The 16,362-nt window shown below is 40.0% G+C and overlaps 1 protein-coding gene across 2 annotated transcripts in view; it reads right to left on the bottom strand.

The window, feature by feature from the left end:
- Positions 1-16,362, bottom strand: part of mdn1 (midasin AAA ATPase 1) — a 138,591-nt gene that overhangs the window by 13,934 nt on the left and 108,295 nt on the right. For both annotated transcript variants that reach the window (XM_077711400.1, XM_077711401.1), the window contains exons 80-90: positions 16,115-16,341; positions 13,566-13,700; positions 12,926-13,119; positions 12,614-12,775; positions 12,200-12,334; positions 11,917-12,049; positions 11,641-11,828; positions 10,919-11,050; positions 3,219-3,354; positions 2,762-3,024; positions 327-485 (exon numbers count right to left, since the gene is read on the bottom strand). In XM_077711400.1, the coding sequence (XP_077567526.1) occupies positions 327-485; positions 2,762-3,024; positions 3,219-3,354; positions 10,919-11,050; positions 11,641-11,828; positions 11,917-12,049; positions 12,200-12,334; positions 12,614-12,775; positions 12,926-13,119; positions 13,566-13,700; positions 16,115-16,341 (1,864 nt within the window). The remainder of the gene's footprint in view (positions 1-326; positions 486-2,761; positions 3,025-3,218; positions 3,355-10,918; positions 11,051-11,640; positions 11,829-11,916; positions 12,050-12,199; positions 12,335-12,613; positions 12,776-12,925; positions 13,120-13,565; positions 13,701-16,114; positions 16,342-16,362) is intronic.

The following is a 16,362-nucleotide window of genomic DNA, read 5'->3' as shown; positions in this document are numbered from 1 at the left end:
TTGGTTACTTTAGTCACAATGCTCCCAAACTTTGGAATTCCCCATCTCTGAATATTGGCTTCTTTAATTCCATCTCACTCATCAAATCAAGTCTCAAAACATACAATATTTTTTTGCATCTTAATCTGTCCTTGTTCCTCATTTATATTATATTCTACTGTTATTTAGATTTTGTTTTTAATCTGTTTTGGTCTATTTGCATTGCATTTTTGGCATTGTCCTGGAGTGTCTTGAAAAGCGATATTAATACTATATTGCAATTAATAAGATACTTATCGAATGTCCATATTCACACAAATCGAAATTAAATTCAACATAATATGCACCTCTTCTGCTTGTTCTCTCTCAGATGCCTCTCCAGCCAGGTCCATGGCAGTTTCACTCTGGAAATTCTGCTCCCCAGTTTGTCCATCAGCATTATGCCTTTCTCTCTCAGGTGACGATGTCTGATCATCAACAGGATCTAAACCATCAGCCTCAGCATCCTGTAAAAGTGGGAGGCACAGGGACATTATCAGGTATGTGCAACAGTTTATATGAGCATATACTTTTTTCACTAGTAGATGTTGGCAAAGTAACATTTACTATTTGTTGGTTATTTTTTGTTTTGTATTGTATGTGGTATTTCTTATACCACATACAATGTTTTTCCCGTCAGCATAAGACATTTGTAATCCCTATTAAAACCATGAATAGGAGGTAAAAATTGTGAATTATGGGCGGCTTATACACAAGAAATTGTAAAATTCAACAATTTTAAGGGTCTGGCCTGTACACAGGTTGGCTTATATGCGAGTAAATACGGTATTTTAATCTGTTTGGATTTGATTCGTTACATATTAGATTTGTTTCGTTAAAAAAAAGATAAATTATCGCAAAGATGCACGCGCACACGCACACACGCACTTACACACATGCACGCACACAAGGACTATAATTTTAGCCAACATTGCGATTTCAATTATATTCGTCTATCGTGGGTGTGCAATAAGAATGTGCAATATCTTAGAAATCTGCAATATTTTAGAATTCACCTATGACTTTTCATACTTTTATACTACTAATTATGTTTTTTTTTTTTTCTTGGAAGACACACTTTGAAAAGCTTGGAGTAGCACCACCAATTTCCATATATGCAGTTGTGTATGACAATAAAGGCTTTTGAATTTAGAATTTGAAATTATTTTTGTCAAAAATACATTTGATAAAAACTGCAATTAAACCACCCGACCACCACAGAATATGGAGGCGCTGTTTTGACATGAACGCTTGTGCCAGACCAAAGTTCAGGAGAAGAGGACAATGATAAGGATAAGTGTTTTTAGCTTAGTTAGCATTAAAGGTGATTGGCTCCGGTTACTAAGGCTAACAGCGCATTAATGTTAACTTGGCCAAAATGAGTGATTAATAGATGTGGAACAACACAGAGGCGGTCTACAAAAAGATCCACGTGATTCTCTCTGGGGTTTTCTTTCTTACTTTTTTAATTTTTTATATGCCTCTTGAATACCTTGGCACAAAGAGCAGCCTTTTTGAAAATATCCTTAACCTACTGTCCTCTTTTGAGGACAGCCTGTATTTTTTTTATTACTTGTTTCCCCATTTTATGTATCGTATTTTCTCGCATATTAGCCACCTATATATAACCCGTACCCTAAAAATTGCCTTAAAATTGTTGAGTTTTACAATTACTCTCATATTAGACGCCCCCTGATTCACAATTTCACCTCCATATTCATGGTTTTAATAGGGAGTACAAATGTGTTACTTTGAAGGGAAAACCTTAAGAAAAATCATCGCACGTGGTATTTCCGAGATACTGTATAAATCAGAAGGATCGTCTGCTGGATTGCACTTTTTAAAAGGGTCTTGCTTGCACGTAGACAATTTAAAAAGGGAAGTCACATGAACAGTACAACCAGTAAGTGTGTCAGTAGCGGTCTAGTTTTTCATCCCTAGGTAAGATGGTGGTGGCATGAGGGGGGAGTGGCAGGCACAAGTGAGTTTTTTGACGTTTTATGCGAGATACGGTTTATTTTTTTCTTGAATTTCATTCAACTGTCAAAATAACTGTCTTGCAGTATGGTGTTTCGTCCTTGTCACTTTGCAGTTTCCTGCATGTCATGTCTAATTTGTGTGCATATAAAACGTACCTACCCTCTCGTCAGTCATTTTTTTAGCGACATATGCATGGAGCAATGGAAAATGTTCTGAAAATTTAGCAAAAATCTAAAACTTGTTATCTTGTTATCTAACGATCCATTTTTTTCTAATGGTGATCACAATTTTTGTCATTTGCCCAACTCTTATCTCTGAATGACATCATGATACACCATAAGGAGCAATTTGGGGTTCAGTATCTTGTTTAAGATTACTTAGATAAGCTTACCTGAGCCGGGAATCAAACCCACAAAATCGGGGTTGGAGAACGACTAGATAACTACTCTACCACTCATCCAGAGTTTGGTTCAGTACATTTTGAACAGTTAGGATGTGGTCGAAACCAGGAATCTAGTGCTAATTATACGAGGATAATTAATTAGCCTACTGGACCTGAAAACTCAGCGTGCACCATAGCAAAAGTGAAAAATCTTACATTTGGATATTTATTGAAATTGTTGATGTATTTCTCCAAAAGGTCAAAAATTAATTAAAAAAATTGGGGACAAATGTAACGTGAATTTTAAAAGTGTATTCTATGTACTATGCAAGCAATTAAAAACTGCTTTGTGTTGATCATATACAAAGTAGGTAGTCTCACCTCAAAACTGGTTCTTTCATCTTTTGAGTTAGGCTGATCCTGATCTGTGTTTGATGTGTCTTCATTTTGATTGCCTCCTGTTTTTACTTCATCTGAACGACTTTCCGTTTCATCCTCCGGCTCTGATTCTTGGTTGTCTTCCTCTTTTCCGTTTGAATTATCGTCCATAGGCTCAGCTCCTTGCTCCTCATATGCCTCATCTTGCTCATCCTTATCCCCATCCACAGTAATGTCTTCGTTGTCAATGGCAAATGGATCGTGTTCTGCAAACATCGACATTAAAAGGTAACCAATAAAGAGTATAAACAAAAAAATGACTCACAGGCAGATAGTTTGGTAGGGGGACTGTAAATGTATTTATATAAAATAAGAAATGAAATCATCAGAATAATTAATATCTGAACTTAAATGAAAGTGAACCAATGTGCACTTCAACAACAACTAGAATCACCATTACCTTCACTTTCTGTCTCATCTCCCATCTTTTCCATCTGGTCCAGGTTAAGTTCCTCAGGAAGCGTGACATCTTCGGATTCCGGTTTCTTAAACTGCTGGTCGTGATAGGGGTCCACTTCATCCTTCTCAAATTCCCCCTAAGGGAAAAGAGTAGTTTATATATTTATTTATTTGAAAAAGAATATGCAGTCTAACATAATGACAAGATAGAGCTTATTTCTTTTAAATACTATTTTTTAGAGGGGCCCAACAGCCAAGTGGTTAGCATGCTAGCCTCACAGTTCTGGGGTTGTGGGTTTGCTCCTAACTGTGTAGAGTTTGCATATGCTCCCAGGATGGAGGTGGGTTTTCTCTGGGTACTAAGGCGAAAGATCTTACGCTTACTTCTAATGACCTGATTTGGAGTGCCGCTGATTAATACCTTTGCCTAGCCTCCCCCGTAACCTCCTAAGAGGATTCTCTGTGACCTCCATCTCCAAAACGGAATCACCATCCTCTTAAAATAAAAAAAATATTTAAAAAACTCTTGAATTCCATTCCTGTTTCTTCAGTTGTCTGGACTGGGATCCTCCACCATCAAATACCCTAATGAATGTCTGGACTACATCAGGGTATGTACTTTATTTATTCTCAAATTATGAAGTACTGTATTTACATGACTATAAGCCGCACTTAACAGTCTTACATTTTCTCCAAAATAGACAGGGTGCCTTATAATCCAGTGCACTTTATATATGGACCAATACTAAAATTGTTATCACGATAAGATAAAACAAATCAGTTGATAGTGTACACCATCCTCTACAGCTCTCACAACTACAGCAAGCAGCCCCCCCCCCCCGACTACTATTTTCCCCGTAGAAAAAGTACTGCGCATTGACTGCTGGGATATATAGTTCTTTTGTCAACACACCCAGGATGACGATGACCACACTAATTAGGTGCTCGCCATCATTCTGCCTGGATTTACAAAAGAAATCTTGCCGCTAGATGTTGGCGCCAACAGAGCATTCAAAGCTAAACTGCAAACCATATACAGACGCTCTCCTACTTACGAACGAGTTGGGTTCTGAGCGCGTGTTCATAAGTTGAAATTGTTCAAATTGTAGTTGATTCAATGCTATATTTTGTATTATAATTTATGTTTAAGGCCTATATAAGTATATTGAAGGTTTATATAAGTGCATTTGTATGTTTAAGGCTTGTATAAGTAACCAACATTGGTTTGTACTGAAAAAAACATTTAATAAAATGGAGAGAATACATACAGTACTGTATACATACATTGGAGAGATGGAGAGATTTACGAGAAACTGGCCGAAAGAAGCTATCTAATGATGATTGCACAGTTTTCTTCTATTTTTTCCCCATCATAAATGTGGAAGCACTGTATGGCATCATTCAATTAATTTGCAACCTTTGTGCAACGTTTAATATTTGGGTCCTGCTGCTCGATCTTACTGTTGATAAATGGTACTGACGGTCGAATGATTCAAGTTTTATTCCCGTGCAACGTTCATCACTTTCTCACGCACATCAAGCTTCTTTATTATTAACACTTTCGTTTCAAATGAAATGGCTTGCCTCTTCCTTGCACCTCCCTCACTAGAAGACTATGGCTTTTCACCAACCATATTGACGTTGACAAGTTAGTTTGTTGATGTACAACACACACACACATACAATATATATACACGTATACACACATATATACACATATACATACATATACAGATTTTTTCGGTGCACAGTGACTGCTGGGATATATAGTTATTTTGTCAACAAACCCAGTATGACGGCGAACATACTAATTTGGTGCTCGCCGTAATTTCAAAGCAAAGTTGCAAGTGGCATGGGAACAGTGGATGGTAGCTGGCGAACACAGCTTTACTAAGAGTGGAAGAAAGCATTATGCTACGATTTGCGAATGGATTGTGGACGCTTGGGCGAACGTGTCTGCTTGCACGGTGGTTCGAGCTTTTGCCAAAGAAAGCATCATCTCTGTGAAGCGACATAGCAATGACGGTGACTCTGAGAACGAAGTGAGGAGACCTGGCGTTTTCAAGGACTCATTTGGACAATTGTTCAATTTGGCACAGAAAGAGTAATTTAATTGATTTGAGGGTGACAATGACGTGTACATTGTAAAATGGCTGAATAAAGTGCAACCGAACTGTTTTGCATCCGTTGCCTTCTTAAAAACGTGTTTTTAGCGTGTGGGTGTAGCGTGTATGTTTAAGCTAGTGTATAATTTGCCATGCCTGGCTGCGTCTTTTTAACGGCGCATAATTTGTGTCAAATACAGAAATAGCACTCGTTACTGACACTGCGGCTTAAAATGTGATGCACCGTATTGTCGTGAAAATACGGTAAAAAGAAAGTTTTTTAATCTTTTAATTTTTTTTTACTGTGGATAGTGGCGGTAACTGGTCTTTGTGAAATCGAAATTGGGACAGCAGGATCTAATTGTCAAGTACCTATTGTATTTCAAATTGCTATTACGGATTGAATGTGAGTACATTTTAGGGTGTGTCCTAGTGTATTCCCATTACCCATCAGTTTTGTGACTTATGTCTAGCCTGCCACTTAATCTGGTGATCTGGTGTCTTGTGCCCTATACCTTCTGGTATTTAATCCTGCAAGTTTTTGTTTGCTAGTTTATTTGTTACCTTCCATTTAGTCAGGAAACTTCTAGTTAGGAATTACTGTATTTTCATGCCAGTAGGGCGCACCGCATGAAACATCTCAGTTCTGGTGCAATTTCATTTTTTTTGCCCACAGAAAAGGTGCTTTGATCAATGGAAGAGCTGCAATGGTTGTGCTAGCATGTACTATACGCTGGCTAGCATATGTATTAAAAGGCAACGGGGGCAAAACAGAGTTCAATTGTGCTATATTGACGTACTACGTATTCCTGGTAATATACGTCAAAGATGTCAAACATCTACAAATCTGTCAGTCCTCAACTTCCAGATTCGACAAGAGGAGTTCGGCCTCAGTGGGTGAATTCCATCCAATGTTCCCTCTAACTGGTTAGTCTGGTTCCCCTGACATAGAATTCATGTCGGTGAGATGCAGACTCTTCTTCCTGCCCATAGAGATAGTCGTTGTTATCATCATTGCGGTCTACATCTCACCGGACCCTAAGGTAAGTACACCTCGCTACTTTGCGCTTCGGTTATCATTGCCTCACTACATCGTGTATTTTTTCTGGGGAGATAAAAAAAAATAGATACATTTTTATTTATTTCATTCATTCATCTTCCATACCGCCCATCCTCGGAAGGGCTGTGAGGGTTGCTGGAGCCTAACCCAGTTATCTTCGTGCGAAAGCCAGACTACCCCCGAGACTGGTTGTCAGAGAGTCGTAGGGTAAACAGAGAGACAAACGACTGAACGAAGCCAGGCGAGTGAACCTTTACACCACGAGGCGGCTTATTTTTTTAATTTTTTTAGATTATCTTTTTAAATCATAAAAATGTGAAAATGCACGCTGAAACTCACAAGCGGAATCAACTCCCCTGTCTTCCACTTGCTACTAGGACACATCATTGAAGGTTTTTTTTTTTTTTTAAAGTTCATAAAAACGTGAAAATCCCCACCAAAACGCATAGGCATAAGCCACTCTTGGAACTAGGACTCAGCACTGAATTTTGTTTTTTTTTTAATGGGGGTTTGTTGATTTTCACCTCTAGCGGTGGGGTCCGACCGCCCATTGATCGCGTTAATCGAGGTATTAAGGCACCGCTCTCTCACTACTGATGGGCAATCACCAGAACACCTACCCAAGTGCCGGACACATCGTTGCAGTAGATTTTAATCTGGCAAATCTCAAAACAGTTCTGCCGAAATTTTACCAACACGTGAATTGTCCAACAAGAGAGGTAAAACTCTGGATCATGTTTACTCGAACATCAAAGAAGAACCATACTGCACACACACACTTGGTAGTCAGATCACGCCTTTTTTTCATGGCCTCAATTTAAACTCCCTTTAGCCGACAACTAAAGCTGCAAAGATGAATCATTATCACATGGCCTGATGACGCCCTCCCTCGATTCCAAGACTGCTTTAAACAGATACAGTGGGAAACTTTCAACGATGAGGACCTGGGAACCTTCACAGATACAGTACTGTCTTAAATCAAGTAATGCATGGTACGGTCACTGTGGAGAAGATATACTAAAACCGGAAACCGTGGATGACCAGTCAGGTCCGATCACTCCTCCGAGCCCGAGATGGAGTCATCAGATCCGGTGACAGGGCACTCTACAGTGCGGCTCACGCCAACCTGAAGAGAGACATAAAGGCTGCCAAAGCACACTTACAGGGGGAAGATAGAAGGGCAACCTGTCAACCCCCGAACGATGTGGCCCCCCCAAGAAGTCACTTGCTAACAATCTTGGGCGACTACCATCCACTAGCTCTGACACCAATAATTAATAACTGCTTTAAAAAAATTGGTACCGAAACGCATCAAAGCCCGTCTACCCCTCATCCACGACTCACTTCAGTTTGCACATCAGCCGAACAGATCCACCAAAGATGCAATAACCACCAGACTTCACGCTGCACTGAGCCAACTTGAGAAAAGAGGGAGCTATGTCTAAATGCTTTTCATCGACTACAGCTCAGCCTCTAACACCGTAAGACCATAAATTCTGATACCCAAATTTGCCAATCTGGGGCTCTCACCTTCCATATGCTCCTGGATTGAGGACCTTCTGATAAACCGACCCCAACACGTGAAGCTGGGTTGCCACCTCTCATCTGCCCCGAACGCTCAACACCGGCTCGCCCCAAGGCTGTGTACTGAGTCCACTACTCTACACACAAGTGCAGACCCACGCACCCGGAGAAAATCACTATGAAATTTCCGGACGATAAACGGTGGTGAGGACGATCACAGGGAAGAATGAGACGGCCTAGAGAGATGAGGTCCTTAGACTCAACAACTTGCTGACCGTCTCCAAAAGCAGAGAACTCATCCTGGACTTCTGATAGAACAGGGCTGCTCAGTCACCCCTATATATTAATGGTGAACATGTAGAGCAAGTAGAAACTTTAAAATTCTTAAGAGTCTACATCTCTGCTGATCTCACTTGGGCGGCAAACACTACAGCACTCATCGAGAAGGCGCAACAGAGGGTACATTTCCATAGAGCACTCAGGAAGGAGCAACTGAACACCAACCTGCAGAGGGTGATCAACGAAGCAAAAAACACCCCCCCCCCTGCCCACCCTGTCCAGAATCTACGAATCTGGGTGCCTTAGAAGGCCAGAGAACATTATAGACGACAATACGCATCACTTCAACCTGCAGCCCTCTGGAAGGTGCTACAAAGCTATAACTGCAAAGTCAAACAGACTCAAGGACAGTTTCTTCCCAAGAGCTGTCACCATACTCAACCCGAGTTCAGCACCTAGGATCTAATTAAGACTTATTACTACCACTTATACTACTTATTTATTATGTTGACCACTTATTTTTCTATCACTATTTTGTGATTATTTATTCGACCGTGGTCGTTGATAAGCAGGATTCTGTAAGTGTCTGCGCGTCGTAAAATTCATGTTTGGCTGGTCACTAGATGACAAATGTCGCGAGATTGCTCGCACCCCCTGCTGCGTGACTACGGTATCGCATTGACGATCAACAGATGTTGGGTTAATTCTGTAATACTATTATATATGTGTGAATTTAATTATTTCTTTGTTAAATCATTCTTCCAATTGTTCCAAGAGTGCTTGGGGTCGTAACCAGTCATCTAGTTCTCACAAGGACTGTTTATCTGACATCTCACCTAGTATCGGGCTCCGAAGACTTGATCTGGGTTTGCAGCGAAGAGTCATCAAGGACTCTTGCAGATGGATATCTGCCACTTCCAGCAACACTTGCATAGTGCTCTTACATAGTGATGCACTTCTTTATGTAATTGTTATGTCAAATGAAGGTGTGATTATTTCAATCCAAATGAAGTTTGTTTTTAGTTAGCTCTTTTGTTATTGTTAAAATACCTTGATTGTTAGTACAGTTACAGATGTTGTTTTTGCTTAAGCATGTTGGATTAATCTATAACCTTGTAATTGTTTTGACTTATGGCTTTAAAGCCGTACGGTCTGTTGAGGATTCCTCTGAAAATTGATGACCATTTCCTGTCTTACTGATGTTGTGATGTAGAGGTGGTTTGCCTACACCAATCAACAAAGGCTGTGATGACTCCCCTGTACTCCAGGTCGTTCTTGTCCGTCACTCGTCCAACAACAGCGGTGTCGTCAGAGAACTTCTGGAGGTGGCAGGTGTCTGTCTTATGTTTGAAGTCTGATGTGTAGAGGGAGAAGAGAAGTGGGGAGAGCACCGTGCCTTTTGGGGCCCCCGTGCTGCAAGCTACCACATCAGATGTACAGTCCTGGAGTCTTACATATTGTGGTCTGTCAGTGAGGAAGTCGATGATCCATGCGGCCAGGTGATTCCTTACTCCAGCTTCTTCCAGTTCCCCTCTCAGTAGGACCGGCTGAATGGTGTTGAACTGGACAATATTATTTGCCAGACGCGGACTATATTTCAAGAACACGAAAGACTGATGTTTCTCTCCCTGCTCGACAAGAAGAAGTTATGGGAATACCAGAAAACTTTCCCACATGCAGCTTTCTCCATCTTAATGCAGAGCCACGGTACACTTTTCGATCTGCCTCGGCTAAGAACAGCACTGACTGTAATGTATGCCATGGAAAACAGGAAAATCTCCCACTGATCTCCTTGACTTCCTTAAGCAGAAAAATATGAGTGAGAGCATGGGGCGGCTCTACACACTAGTGGGTTTAACGGTGACCATCCCCGTGTCCACTGCTTCTGTCGAACGGACATTTTCAGCCAGAAAGAGAATCAAAACTTGTGCCAGAAATACAACAAGACAGACTCGGCTGTCAGCATTAGCTTTCAAGGCGATAGAAACGCACGTGCAATCTGTACGACAAAGTAATTGAAATCTTCTTGAGGAAAGAGGATAATGTATTTTGTGTGAGAATAAAAATAATTTTAGGTGCGTCAAATATGTCTATTTTCCTGAATATTTCATTTTTTAATTTTATTATTGATTATTTTATGTGTTGCAGCTGTAGCTGCATCAAAGCTTTTATAGCCATAAAATACTTATTGAGGGTTGGATTGGGCACTACTGTAGGTAAGGTGTGAAATGCACGCCCAGCCACTGCTTGATGTTGACTTTCAATGTTTGTTGTTGGGTCCATAGAATCAGCGAGTGGTGCAACTAGGCGCTAAACGTCTCCCAAACCATGGAAGCCATCCTGGACATCTGACGGAACAAGCCCACTTCACTCACTTGGACTACTTAATTATTTCTTATTTATTGATTATATAGTGATTATTTATCTTTCCCATTTATTGATTTTCAATGTGTCTGCTTGTTTGTTGCTGCATCCATAGACTCAGCGAGTGGTACGGCTTGGTGCTGACTGAACGCCTCCAAAAACCGTAACTCCTCCTGGACTTCAGACGGAATAAGCACGGTTCACTCTGCTGATCTCACTTGGACTACATATTTATAGATTATTTATTTGTTTGTGTGTTGTTATTCGTGCATGTGGTGAAAGCTTTAAATCACATTATACTTGTATAATGACAATAAAAGCATTCAATTTGAAATGTTCCAATGAACATTTGCATTCTCAAATCATTACCTCATCTTTTTGTTCATTAATTTTGTCTTTCTGCTCAGCATTCATTTGGTCACCACTGTCCTCTTTTTCTTTGTTTCTGTTAGCCTCTGCAACTTCCAAGTTGTCACTCTTTGGAGCTAATACAGATTCCTCCTGAATAAATAGTTGAAAAGTACAACAGGACAATAAAATTGCATTTTTACGTGACACAAAGCGAGACTCAGGTGAGATTGAATAAAATGTACATCTAGATTATTTTTAAATTACTCTCTGTAGGAGCAATGTTATTCATCACAGTATGTCATGTGCTGCAGAGATGCATTCATGTGATGAATAACAGTTATATCATATTGAGCGAAAACAAAATGTGGCGAGTACTGTGATCCTTTACTTCCCGGCTTTAACATTCACGGCTGCACGGCATTGCATAATTTCTTTTCCGGGAAAGGAAAAAAAAAAGTACAAAAATAAAAAGCCACACAAACTCGCAAGCAGAATACACTCCCAGTTTCCTGCTTGCCACTAGGAAAATGGCGGAAGACAAAGTGGTGGGCCATCATTTTTATCCAAATATAGAGCTTTCTGAGCGCCCGGGAGCCTGTGTGGATGCTTGGGTAGCCGAAAAACATTTTTATCTGTCTTCCGGTTGCGACCTTTTTTTGATGTTCATAACTAATAGCAGATAATCGTGAAGAAGTGAGTTTGCGGTGAGTGAAGTCGCGAAAATCGAGAGAAGACAGTACCTGGTCCATGCCTTGGCCAGATTCTTCCTCTTTGTCATTTCCCTCACCACCACCATCATCAATATCATCATCATCATCTTCATCCCCCCAGATTCTCTCATCAAGAGTATCTGTCAGTCCATCACCCAAATCACCCATCTTTTTGTCCATCTCCTCTTGCTCAATTTCATTATCCGATTCATCTTTATCTGTAAATCATTGAGATGGGAACCAATTCTCAAGGAATAGAATTTTATGAAATCAGATATTGTGCTGTTAAGCCATACGTTTACATACCAGCATCTTGCTCATCACCATCAAACATTTGACCTTCAAAGTCCTCAGACATCTCCACAGCGTTGTCTTCTGGTTTAACATTCTTGTCATCTTGATTTTGTTTCTCCTGACCTTGTGCAAATGTGTCTTCCACCTAGGACAGTACATTGATTACAAAATTCTAGTAAAATGAATGTATTAATCAAGTAATTGTAATATTTTACTGCTTAGTTCAATAATATGCCTTAAACATGAATGTTTCAAATTACATTTTTGGTTTATCTGTCCTAATATAAATTTTTACCTGGTCTTCATTCTCAATTTTTTCACTGACATCCTTACTGCCCTCGCCTTGACCAACTCCATCTCCCTCAGAATCTTTAAACTCAGTGGCACCTTCACCTTCTCCAGAAGACACCCCCTTGGGCAAGCAGAAACCCTGGGGGAGGGGGAAAGCATAACATATATTATAGAACTGAGGAATGGATGAACTGAACTGAAAAAAAAAATGATCCGTGTAATGTAGATATGTTTTTATCAGTGGGTTATTATGTTTAATTATACTGATGGAATTTGTTTACCTGGGATTCTTTTTGTTTCATTATATTAGATGACAAAGTAAGTAAAATGCAAAACAATTTGGAAACAGGAAAATATTTCATGGAACTCTAGTTAGTCTGTGGAGGACAAAGTGGATTAATCTTCATTTAGTCTGTACCTTCTGAGCCAGCTCTGAGAAGATGTTAGCCAACACTGAGAGTAGTTTGCCAGTGCATCTGTGCACTTCCACTGACAGAGACAGAAAGTAATGGACCAGATTAGAGTAAACCCCCAGCATTGGCTCCACACGCACGAGCATACTGCATGCTCTGGTTACTTCCTGAAAAGACAAACGTGCCAGATACAGCTGTACATTCAATGGCATCAATCACAAAAGTAACCATCATCCATCTTCCTAAATCAGGGGAACAGTGATACATGTTCCATTTAACTTCCTGACTAAGAAAATGTATTGCACTAACTATTTTACCTGCAGTTTCTGTGGCAGAGATGAATTTGTGTGCCTCTCAAGGCATCCCATGAGCCCCTCTAGTTTGGTATTCATATCGCCCACGGACAAAGCCTCCAGATCAGCTGCCAACTGCTCTTCCAAGTGATAGGTTAAATGTCTAGGCTTCAGTAAGTCTTCCATGTGCTCTTCTCCAACCTCTTGATCATCACTAACTAGGATGAAAAGGAAAAATTGCATCACATGAAAGGCAATCAGTGACATTCTCACGAATTTACAGCCTTTGCTTCAACTAACAATTAAAAAAGTAAAACAAAAATAGAATTTTATTATAATCCATCAAACAGGAAAAGAATGCATATGATATATACAGATTACTAATAAACAACAACATATTAGCGTTTACCTAGGCACCATGTTATTGACAACTAAGAAACCAAGACAAAAACTATCATTGTGTAATTATTGACACACATCTGACCTTTCATAGTGATCTATATGTTATCAATAAATCTGCAAATTACAACCTAAAAAACTCAACAACAGAGACTTCTGTCCAAACAAGACATGAAAAAACGTATCAAAGCCTTCATATTTAGTTGCTTGGATTATATTACTGGAATATTTACAGGTCATCAAAAAAAATTAAAAAACAACTTACTTTTAGATGCATTATATTGAGCTATTTCCTCATTGTTCTTTCTTCTCTTCACTAAATTCTGGACAGCACACAACAAGCTGTTTATGTTTGTCTCCAGATCGGCAGAAAACTCAGAACAAAATACAGATGGGGCATCTGAAAACAATCGAGTATCGACATGAAAAAGTGTGTTGGTAATAGTGAAAATGGGAAATAATTCGATTTTTCTCCTGGAATCTGTTGTACAGGGTGACCCAAAAAGATGCGTACCAATAGAAACGTTTTCGAAACTGATGGGTACGCATCTTTTTTGGGTCACCCTGTACTTGCTGGCACTAGTAAAACCATAGTAGTAACTTGACATACAAGTGCACCGACATACAAGCAATTTGAGAAACGAGTACAATTTCGGGCAAATATTTATTTTGAGATACGAGACAAATTTTGATATACGAGCATACAGCGGACACGAGATGTTGCTCATAAGAACATCATGGGCACAGTCTTTTTTCCCGCAACTCCCTTGTGTAATGTCTCTCTGGTCGCAACTGCCTCATGTAATGTCTCTACGAGCACTGGGCGGAGCGTTGCCTTTTTTCCTGTTTTTTGTTTCGTTAGAAAGAGCAAATGGCGGATCGATCGCTAATGCGAGGAGTATATACTACTTCACGTTGGCAAGTGGCCGTGGGTTATCCTATTGTGAGGACATTTGTGTGCATAACTTTTGGAATATTTTAAAGGTAATACAAAAGCAAACAACCCTTGATAGGTTGCATTTGAAAGTCAGAGTGGTGGGGCAATTAGAGCCAACCCGGGAGAAGAAAGATAACAAAACTAAAAGCAAAATCAGAATTAGGTTTAGTGCAAGGTTGGATTAAAATTTATTTTTTAGTGTCTGCATTGTAATCCAAGTTCATTTAAATTTACGAGCACATTGCCGTGCAAATCCCCCGTCCGTCTCTCTTTATTGAATGCTTGGAATGCGCGGGGAAATTTTAGACTTAAGTGCGCCCAAAGGTGCGAAAATACGGTATTTAGCATCATGGTCGAAGATTGTTGCAAATATTCGGCAGGTTTTTTCCTGAAAAAAAAAACTACAGCATATAAGTCGCAGCCTGAAAATTGCCTTGGAATTTTTTTATTTTACAATTTCATGCATAAATGCCACCCCGATTCCCAATTTTCACCTCCATATTCATGGTTCAGGGATTACGGACTTGGATTACAATGCAGATACACACAAAAATACATTTAATATAACTTTAGCCAAAACTTAATTCTAATTTTGGTTTACATTGTTATACCTTTCTTCTGGCTCTATTTGCTCTGCCTCCACCCTGACTTTCAGCTGAAGCTAAGAGGAACCTATCAAGGGTTGTTTGCTTTTGTGTTCTCTTCAAATTATTACGAAAATGATGCACACAAATGTCCTCACAATAGGATAACGAACGATCAATTGCCAACGAGAAGTAGTATACTGCTCTCGTATTAACGAGTGAGCTCCACCATTCTGGACTGACTAACTAGTAAAAAAATGCAACAGTGCTCGTAGAGACAAAGAGTTGCAGGACAGTGATCTTGTTATGAGTATGTCAAATAGTGTCTCGTATTTCAAGATTAATATTTGCTCGAAAATTTTACCCTTATCTCAAATTGCTTGTATGTCGGGGCACACATGTATCGGGGTATTACTGTAAAATATTTTCCATAAACTTAGGGTACCCGGACGTTTCGTCGCCGGACGCTTCGTCCCTGGACGTTTCGTCCCTGGACGTTTCGTCCCTGGACGTTTCGTCCCTGGACGTTTCGTCGCCGGACGCTTCGTCCCTGGACGTTTTGTCGCCGGACGCTTCGTCCCTGGACGTTTCGTCGCCGGACACTTCGTCCTTGGACGCTTCGTCGCCGGACGCTTCCTCCCTGGACGGTTCGTCAAACGGACGGTTTGTCGAACGGACGGTTTGTCGAACGGACGCTTCGTTGGCCGGTCAATTTGTCGCCAGACAGTTCGCCTAACCTTAATCAATGCTCTGAAAAAGATGAGTTTGGCCCAGTTTCTGATAAATTCCAATCCGATTTCTGATCTGTGAAACTCTCAAACTTCAACATGAAACGACCGACACATAGTTTTTTAGAGTGTTTGTTTTTTATTAGTACTTTTTAAATCAATGCAATGCACTGCATCCACAAAAGGTTAACTCCGAAGAGGCGAGCTATAAAATTAAATTAACATATATACCTGCTGAGTTTTGTCAATAACCGGGACAAAAAAGGTAGACTCTTGCTCGTTTTGTATTTTTGCTGCTTTTTCTGCCTTAATGATTTGATTTAGTGATTCTTAATGATCCCATTTACTTTGATGTGCTTCATACTTTCTGCTTTTGCTTTGTTGTTCTGCGGCCTTGCGACTGTACTGTCTAACTTATAACTATGCCTTTTCTTGCGACTATCACAATTAAATTTCTCGAATACGGGACGAATAAAGTTATCCAATCCAATTACAGGAGTTTCACTCCTTGAAATGTACATTTTGAACAATGAAAATTTGAGCAACCCTTATTTAGTACATTTACCTGGGGAAATATGTCCAACTGAGAGATGCTTCGCCTTCCAAGAGGAAAACTCATTATCATTTCTCATCACCTCTTCTCTAAAATACTGTAGGCTCTGAATGACGGCAGGACAATGGTGTCTGTTGATGGGCGATGAGGTTGGCATGAAAAGCTGCCCAATGTCACATAGCTGAGATGTCACAGTTTTCAGTTGTTCAAAAGCTGAACAACATGTAACAAGATTTTTCCTGTGAAAATTTTTTTTCAGT

This window comes from Stigmatopora nigra, unplaced genomic scaffold, assembly GCF_051989575.1.
Source record: "Stigmatopora nigra isolate UIUO_SnigA unplaced genomic scaffold, RoL_Snig_1.1 HiC_scaffold_26, whole genome shotgun sequence".
Taxonomy (NCBI): domain Eukaryota; kingdom Metazoa; phylum Chordata; class Actinopteri; order Syngnathiformes; family Syngnathidae; genus Stigmatopora; species Stigmatopora nigra.
Note: the sequence above shows the minus strand (reverse complement) of the source record. Positions and strands in the feature narration are given on the sequence as shown.